The sequence below is a fragment of the Aplysia californica genome, unplaced genomic scaffold, assembly GCF_000002075.1.
Source record: "Aplysia californica isolate F4 #8 unplaced genomic scaffold, AplCal3.0 scaffold00013, whole genome shotgun sequence".
Lineage (NCBI taxonomy): Eukaryota > Metazoa > Mollusca > Gastropoda > Aplysiida > Aplysiidae > Aplysia > Aplysia californica.
In genome coordinates this window covers 1,296,726-1,306,070 of record NW_004797283.1, presented here as the reverse complement: position 1 = coordinate 1,306,070, position 9,345 = coordinate 1,296,726, and the positions used below count along the sequence as shown (strand labels likewise).

The 9,345-nt window shown below is 40.1% G+C and overlaps 1 protein-coding gene across 2 annotated transcripts in view; it reads right to left on the bottom strand.

The window, feature by feature from the left end:
• Positions 1-728: 728 nt before the first annotated feature.
• The window catches only part of LOC101849511 (tRNA pseudouridine synthase A), a 24,672-nt gene continuing 16,055 nt past the window's right edge, over positions 729-9,345 (bottom strand). For both annotated transcript variants that reach the window (XM_013084539.2, XM_005090148.3), the window contains exons 13-16: positions 7,374-7,418; positions 3,510-3,584; positions 1,620-1,690; positions 729-1,162 (exon numbers count right to left, since the gene is read on the bottom strand). In XM_013084539.2, the coding sequence (XP_012939993.1) occupies positions 796-1,162; positions 1,620-1,690; positions 3,510-3,584; positions 7,374-7,418 (558 nt within the window). In that variant the 3' untranslated portion in view covers positions 729-795. The remainder of the gene's footprint in view (positions 1,163-1,619; positions 1,691-3,509; positions 3,585-7,373; positions 7,419-9,345) is intronic.

Here is a 9,345-nt window from a genome sequence, read left to right as displayed (position 1 = left end):
GTCGTGACGTAAATTTACGTAATGGTGAATTGTGCGCTGGTCTATGAAATCAAAAGTTGCCGTTATGCTAGGCTCTACACAGCAACACAACTTTTTGGTAAACAATCAAGATGACAAAGGCGTGTGCATTTGAACGAATCGGGTCTTTTTTTTGCTCAGCGCCTGTAATTGTCTACACAAAACCTTGTGTTTGCTATAACGAACACTCGGGATTCAACGAGATTTTAGGTCAGGCCCCGCGACCTCGTTGAATCCGAGTTCCACTGTACCAGGTGCTCCCCAAAAAAATTTCGATGAAAGAAACCATGTTGACTTATATGAGGATGAAGAAATATGACATGTTGAGTAGAATTAATTATGTCCTGTAAAATACATATGTAGTAATTGATTTGTTTGTCAAAGTTGTATTCAATAGGTAAATGACAACTGCACAAAAACTTTGCAGCTTAAAGTAACAAGCATTGTTACTTAATAATTAATAGGCGTTAACTTTAAACAAATATAGTTTCTTAATAACTGCCAATAATTTTGCTGAACATACCAATTTGGAAATGTTGGATAAAAGGAACCAGTTTTTGCTGTCCTTGTTTTGCTTTTATCTAAATATATTTTTGTTACTGTTAAAAAGCCATCTTTAGAGATACAAAATAACAGGCCAAAATTTTACTGATCCTTACAACAAGTTGACAACATTGTAGGACAATGAAATTTTTTAAGAAGGCAAGGTGTATGTTATTCCTCGTTTTTATTTCAGGGTATTAAGAGAAAGCAAATTCTTAAGTCATTTTCCTAGTACTATCTCGATGCCGATTCTGCTGATAGGTCACTCGTGGATTCTGATCTGGGCTCAGTGTCTGCCTTAACGGGGGACACTGGGGTGGAGTTGTGAATTACATCGGTGGTACCCTCAGAAACTGTTGTATCGATGGTAACCTCAGGAACTGTCGAATTGGTGGAGTCCTTGACCTCGCAAGCTGCTGAATCTCCAACGATCGGAGGCTCTCCGTCTTCCTGAGCTGCTGTGTCTGTCGTCTGTTCAGTGGGAGGTGGGCTCGACTTCTCCCTCAGCATTCTGGCCACATTCGCCCACGGTTTTTCAGATCCTTCTGAGCGAGGCTCTCCAAAGTTGTGGAACTGTAGGGTTCGCATCCAGTTGAACATGCTGAACTAGAGTTAAGGGAGTCACAATCATACATTGCATACAACTTCGGCACAAGCAATGGGAACTAAAGAATACAAGAAATCCTTTATCGCCAGAAATACTACACGAGTCTCTGCCTAAACGCACACGGCCACCACGAGTGGGAGGAGAAATAGAGAGACAGAGAGAAATAGAAAGAGGGAGAGAAGACTCCCAGCTCTAAATACATGTATACACATAAATAACCAACAAAAAGACACCTTTTGAAACATGGATCATACTGCAAAATCATTTCCCTTGACGTTGGGCAGTCAGGACTGTTTAACAGAGGAATCATGCTAAACCGCCAGCCCCGCTATTACGCCAACCTCATGTTCGTTCCAAGCCCCAAAGGTGGCGGAATAGCCAGGCTTGATTTTATTTATATTGATTGAACATCTCTAGAGGGAGAAAAACTCTTCTTTATCAAAAAGGATACACTCTGTCTTCCTTCTCTTGAGCGACAATGTCAGAAATAATGTGCTCCTCCTTGAACTTTTCCTGAGACTCCTGCAAGATCAAGAAGAATAAAATTAGAGAATCAAAAATTGAATAATGTTAAATTACCAGATATTTATTTGTATTTCACAAAATGTACTGTCCCTGAAAGAACATTCACAGCTAGAGAAACCAGTCTGGAACTCTATGCTTAGTGTACATGTAAGCATATATCTCATCCCTTCAACAAAACTGTAGACCATTTCAACCTTGCTTATAAGTATAAGGGCTATAGAGCTAAATAGGGTACAACAGCCCCACATGTAAGAAAAACTTGAGAAATTATAAATGCCTTCCACATGATAAAATGGGCCAAATGATCCTTGCATACTCGGAGAGTAGCCTAGCCATTTTATCCATACACTGGTGAACAACCAGAATACAAGAACGCAGTTTAAAATGTTCCCACATATAGTAGAATCAAGAAACCCCCCTCCCCCCTCTATTTATTGGAAGACAATGATAGAAACACCTGTGTAGAAGCAAACAGAGGAAAATTGGCATCATGTATCTTCATGCATTGTAATTATAATATAACATGTCAAGAAAAATTAGTATGCTAAAGGTACAGCTAAAGTTTCAGAAATATTTTTCATCCTTGCACAGGTTATTTAATACAAGACAAAAGGCAAGTTCATTCATGACAAGAACCATAGAAATTGAAGAAGCAGACCACACCCACCAACCACTCACGAAGGGGGCAAAAATCACATTCAACGTCTTTTAATAACACATTACACCCTAAGGGTCTGGACAGGAAGTCTACACCTAGATCCGAAGCAAGGGGAAGGAACCTACCTCCCGTGAATACACGCATTTTAAAAATACTAAACAAATTCCAAAAATCCTGAAAAAATAAAAATTAGAAAGAGAAATGGTAGTTTCAGAAAAATATAACTCTAGGTAGACACAAACTGATGGAAAGGTTCTAACTTTAGTTCAATGTGGGTGTCCGACCCGTCACTATCAGCCTCGCGGTCGGGCCCTAGATCTAAATTCTATATTTGATTAATCAGAATCGCCCCAAGCTCTTGCTACGTTTTCATTAATATCTGATTTGTCATTTGTTTGTTCTTGCTCAAATCCATCGATATTTCCATTTTCGAACTCAATAGTGTCGCTTTTCAACAAGTCGAGACACAAAGTGTCGGAAACGTGATCGCACTTCGATCTGCTCTCATACTAAAACTACTAACCTGAAAAATTTTGTTTCGGTATCAAACGGAAGAAGAAACATTTTGCAGTAACTATATGTAAAACCAAAATCTCTGCCCCTGGTCTCATAAGGCAAGACTTTGTTTTTAAAGATGCCTGGTCGGAGCGGGTGAGTTAGGGTGGAGTCCAGACTTTCATCAACAGATGTATGAGGAGTATCCTCAGAATTAAGTGGCAGGATAGAATAAGAAATGAAAGAGCTGTGGGAAAGGACAGGACAGAAGGAATAGAAGTAGAAATAGGACTAAGAAAGTGGGTGGTTGAGATCGATGGCACACACCTTCAGACAGCACAGCGGAAACATTACAAGACAGTCACTGCAGTGGAACCCACAGGGAGCACGAGGTAGGGGCAGGCCACAGGGAAAAATGGAGGAGATGTGTGGAAAGGGACATGAAAGAGATGAAGCTCACTTGGAACGAGCTGGGAAGGATGGCCCAGGACAAAGATAAATGGAAGGAGCTTGTATGTGGCCTATACCCAGCCAGGGGTGAAAGGCATTTATGATAGGGAGGAGCGCGTAAGGAAATTCTAGGGCGATCGCGGGCCAATTAGGGTGTAATGTGATAAGTAGGAACATCACTCAAGTTGTATCATATTTCACAGAATTACAAACCCTGAATGGAGTCCAGTCAATAGGATCGTGGATGCCGTCACAGCCAAACTTTTTGTTGTAGCCATCAAAATGTAACTGGAATTAAAAAACATTTCACTTGTGACAATGTGCAAACACAGACACCATTGTACATGCTGTTGTCACTGCGGTAGAACACGGATAGGTCGAACACAGAAGACTCAAAATCATGCATCCGTCGAACTGTGCCTGCAGTCCTGTTTTTTTTTTCTTTACTTAATAATAATAATAGTAATATATAACATTTATATAGCGCATTTCCAAAAAAAGTAACTCAATGCGCTTTACAATAGAATACAACCCATTTTCAATATATTTCTGACTACTTCCTTTCCTCTCATGCAATATACATTTATGCACCCCCCCCCCACACACACAGACTATTTTCCTTTAAAAGTAGGCACAGAACAACTATAATAAAAATAACGCTAAAAGCTTATAAAGGATAGGCCTGTAGGAACAGAAAAGGCTTAAAGATGTCTTTTGAAGCTATCAAGTGTTCTTGTTTGTCTTAGTTCCATGGATAATCTGTTCAACATAAACGGACCAAGATATGAGAAAGATCTCTCTCCATATGATTTGTATGATTTAATGGGTGTCACAAGTAGGGTGTTATCGTTCGATGATCTTAGGTTTCTCCCTGGCTTATATACTGATACGTTCTTGTACTTAAAAAGGAGCAGTTTCTTTTTTATCTTTGTAAGATATCTCTCAAACTATGTATCACTTGAACTACCGAGGCTGGTCCCGACAAATTCAAGCTATCCGTGCTATATTGTATATCATAGAGTATATATTTTTTTTCATGTTCCTGACCAAGCCCGAAAGGGGTGGAACTTTGAATATATTTTTATAATATCATACCATTTCCAAAATATCCTGGTCTTCATACCTTTTGTTTTTCTTTTCGTAGTATACAAACAAAGACACAGGGTTATTCTAGCCAACTGGTCAAGAGAGGGTTAAGACTTCCATAAAAAGTAAGATAAAGGATTACAGTCAGGTTCTGCAGGAGTGGAGGTTGTATTTTCAAGACATCAAATTTACCCATTTTACTCGATCCTCTCACTTAGCAATGGAAACATGACAACCACTAATGATAGAATTTGTAAAAGGCAGGGCTGAAAGGAGTCAGCATTAGGCAGTTTAGTTTTCATTTTTGTAAGAGATTTACAGCACTTGCAACACAATAAGGTCATATAAGTGCTGAGGATTAGAGGTGTCACAAGAGAGGAACAAACACAAAAAAGAAGGAGGTAAGATAAAGACGATAAACATTTGACTAGTTTGAGAAGAAAGAAGAAGCAAACCACACCAGAGCACCCGTCAACCACCGACTAGCAGCACGAGACAGTCACTATAAAAACATGACAGTCAGGAAGAGACCAACACAGCTCCTGGGATACTTGAACCAACTGAAAGATCTTGAAAATCGTACTCTCATTGGAAAAACAGAAGGCAAAAGAGGAAGAGGTATACAAAACTTACCAAAGAGCTTGAACAGATGGAAGAAGGGAAAAGACAAGGAATACAGTTGGGGTTTTTTTGTTGAGCATCTGAACAGAGAAATGAGAGGTGAAGCACGACTGCCAACATCTGTTTCACTTTCAGATACGGCACTTGAAGAAGAAGAAATGGTAATTGCATCTCAAGCTGTAATGTCCTCGCTGATTTCTCATGATATCGTGCCCCCTTTCCAAAGGTGTATACAGCTTCATGATAATTTCCCTTAGCTGCTGTATGATTGTATCTCAGCAAGCCCTCTCCCACCCCACAGCCCCTAAAACAAGATAAAATGTTCATGAGGGAGTGAGAATAACCGTGCAGAGTCTGAGGCTTCACAATACTGACGTCTACTGTTTGGCAGAAAATTCACTTTGCCTTTCAACTCGCAAGCCGTCTACTGTACAAGTATAAGATAATAGAGGCAAGAAGATATATAGTAAATGTTCAGAACAACCTCTCTACATAGCTAGTGTTCAATCACAATAGTCCCAGAACTCTGATACAGATCAATAGTCATACAAGCAGAGATGGAAGAAGGGAAAAGACAAGGATTACAGTTGGGTTTTTTTTTGGAGCATCTGAACAGAGAAATGAGAGGTGAAGCACGACTGCCAACATCTGTTTCACTTTCAGATACGGCACTTGAAGAAGAAGAAATGGTAATTGCATCTCAAGCTGTAATGTCCTCGCTGATTTCTCATGATATCGTGCCCCCTTGCCAAAGGTGTATACAGCTTCATGATAATTCCCTTAGCTGCTGTATGATTGTATCTCAGCTCAGCAAGCCCTCTCCCACCCCACAGCCCCTAAAACAAGATAAAATGTTCATGAGGGAGTGAGAATAACCGTGCAGAGTCTGAGGCTTCACAATACTGACGTCTACTGTTTGGCAGAAAATTCACTTTGGCTTTCAACTCGCAAGCCGTCTACTGTACAAGTATAAGATAATAGTAATAATAATAATAGATAGCATTTGTATAGCGCATATCCCCGCTCAGCAGCAGGCTCTATGCGCTTTACACTATATTATTACCCCAGCAGACCATAGAACACTCCGAAACATTCTCAGCTTCCCGGGAAGCATACAGTGCAAGCAGCCGATTAAGCGCTCAAACACTAACAAACTGATAAGATCTTTCGCTGTCTATAGCCGGGTACCCATTCCCACCTGGGTGAAGTGAGGAAAATTCGTGTAAAGTGCCTTTCCCAAGGACACAACGTCGGGCCCTTGACAGGATTCGAACCCACGACCTTACGGTTGCGAGTCCGAGAGCCTAACCACTAGGCCACCGACAAGAAGATATATAGTAAATGTTCAGAACAACCTCTCTACATAGCTAGTGTTCAATCACAATAGTCCCAGAACTCTGATACAGATCAATAGTCATACAAGCAGAGTTTATCAGTTTCAACCCCCCCCCCCCCACCCCAACCCCCTTCCTCCAAACTTTTCTAAAAGATATAGACCTAATATTCATACTTTTTATAGAATCAGCAGAATATCTATAGATCTAATCGTAATTGTTCTTTCAAACTTAATATAAATATGCAACGCCTTAAAAAGCATACAATTAGATTCAATTTCAAGTCTCTTCAAATAAAACCCAACAGAATTCTAAGAAAACTAGAGGTATTTCAACCTGATTGTTAATACAGCAGCCCTGTCAAAGCTGCTTTTATGAAGTTTAGTTTTTTAGTTTTGGCAAGAGTTTTACGCCACTTGCAACACAAAAAGGTAATTAAACATAAGTGCCAAAAACTAGAGGTCACAAACATAACAATGGAGGAGATGTAAGGGTGATTAATGTTTTTTTATTTAGTAGAGGTTTTACGGCGCTTGCAACTGCATAAGGTCATATGAGCGCCAAGGGGTGGATGTTAACAGAGAAGTCTTTACAGTACAGGGACTCTGGCTTACTCTGCTCACCTCTCTAGCTTCAACAGCACAAAGTCTGTTTCGACTATCAAGGCACCCCGGAAATAGCGGGTCACAAGATTGTGACAAACATACAAAAGAAGTAGAGGGAAAATGACGATAGTAAGGATTAGGAAAGAAAAAGCAGCAGTTCCCTGTTGCAGTTCAGGCACAGTTATGAGCATGACATTGTTGAATCAGCCCATTTACAATTCTACTGTGCATAAGCACGAGAAATGTCCCCCCTATGGGAATGGCCTAAGACACTTCAGTCAGGGGCATCGGGGGGGGGGGGGGGGGGGGGAATTTCATGTTTCGATGGGAAAGAAGGAACAAACCACACTAGAGCACCTGCCAATCACCCACACTTATGAAGGTAATTATATCATGACAAAAGTAACTAGTCACTTCAAAATTATACAAACCTCTTCTAAAACAAGACCAAGCCCAGGCGCTTTGGGGACATCCACCTGTAGAAAAAGAAACTTGATTTTAAAAACCGAAATCTGCGGGACTGCTGGATTTTCTTCAGTTTAGACAGGTTTTCCGTTTAGAGAGGCTAGTCAAACAAAAGACCCCCCCAAATAGACCCACCTCTTCGTGGGGGGGGGGGGATTAGTACTCTTCGAATAGGAAAAGAAAAAGAGGACGCTAACAGGTCAAGGGGTGACCCCGAAAAGAGACATATTACTTTACTATGTTTCTTACTCTTTCTATTTATTGTTTTTATTGTTTTACTTTATTACATTTATTAACTTTTCTTTTCTCCTCTCTTCGTCGACAACCTTTCTTTGACCTGGAGTTGGGACGGGTATTGGTGGGGTGGAAAGCAGAGGTTCATTGTCAGCACTGTACTGGATGTGACTTTACGTAGGGAATACCCAGCTACATACATGTATTAAGCATGCACTTATCGGAGAGTCCTATGACTGCGGAGAAGGTGCAGACACCACTTACGTCATGCTTGTTGACAACATTAACCCTCTGGGATCTGCCAGGCCTTCCCCTGCCCCCATCTCTCGGATGAGGGGACTTGATTGCTCTGGGAGGGGGGGAAAATCTAGCTTCCAATTGGTATTATTATTACTATTATTATTATTATATTTTAATTTTTGTACTTCAGCAACACACAGCAACTATGCTCTTAATAGCGTCTTTCTCTTCTTTATCTCCTCAAACAACTTCTCAATATAATACAACAGACACCAACATACCCATTCATTTTTCTTACGATCTCTCTGTGATGGAGTTGGGTTTTTGTTTGTGGCATTGCACCTACAGCCACTGCTTTATCTCCTACCCCGGGATGAAAGAAAAATCACAGAACCACCAGTTTTACATGCTATCAAACAAAAGAAAAAAAATTGGGGCTCTAAACCACTATTTTCTGATTAATCATGTTTTTTAAAAAAACAGACTCCCACTGTATACTGTATATCCTTAAAAAAATTTCCAGGGTATCAGATGTGAACCATCTCTTAGTTTTTGTAGGAGTTTTACGGCACTTGCAACAAAATAAGGTCATATAAGTGTTGAAGATTAGAGGTGTTACAAGAGAGTAACAAACACAAAAAAAGAAAGAGGAAAGATAAGTTCGATAGAAAAAAAGGAGCAAACCACATCAGAACACCCACCAACCATCCACGAACTTTCTCTAAAAACAGTTCAACTGTTGACAACATCTTGTCTCATATCAAATACTTCAAATAACTGACATAGTAATCTTTGTGCCTACAGCTATTGATTTTTTTTAAAAACCCACGATAATCTGTCCATTACATTACTGAAAATCAGACCATTAAAACTAATGCACGCAATACGCACTGGAAGGTTTCCCAATTATAACACGTTTCATTTTGCAGTTAACTCCACTGGTGTTGAAGTCGCTGGAGTATCTTTTTATCTGGTACCAGCCCAGCACCCCTTCTTCCTTACATTTGTAAAAGTTAAACAGCTGTGTGAGTTGAAGTGCTCCTTCTTTTCTGTGTTCGTTACTCTCTTGTCAATCCTCTAATGTTTGATTCCCATACAGCTTAATTGTGTTGCAAGTGACGTAAAACACTTACTAACACAAAAACAAATTGACTATATTGAGGTTAATTTTCAGAAAAAAATCTTTTTGTTTTCGTTTTTGTAAAGTGTTTTACGGTGCTCGCAACTGCATAAGGTCATATGAGCGTGTGGGACACACTTAATATTTTCAGTTGGTAGGAAATTTTGAATTTTGCCCGGGTGGCGACCCAATTCTACTCTTATCGATTTTAGACCACCAAGGGATCTTTAACGTGCGGATTCGAACCCGGGACCTTTGAATGAGAGGCCAACACCTTAACCTCTAGGCCACGAGAGCCCCCGAAAAAAATCTAAAGTCAACTAAAATGAAAGGTAACGTAGAAA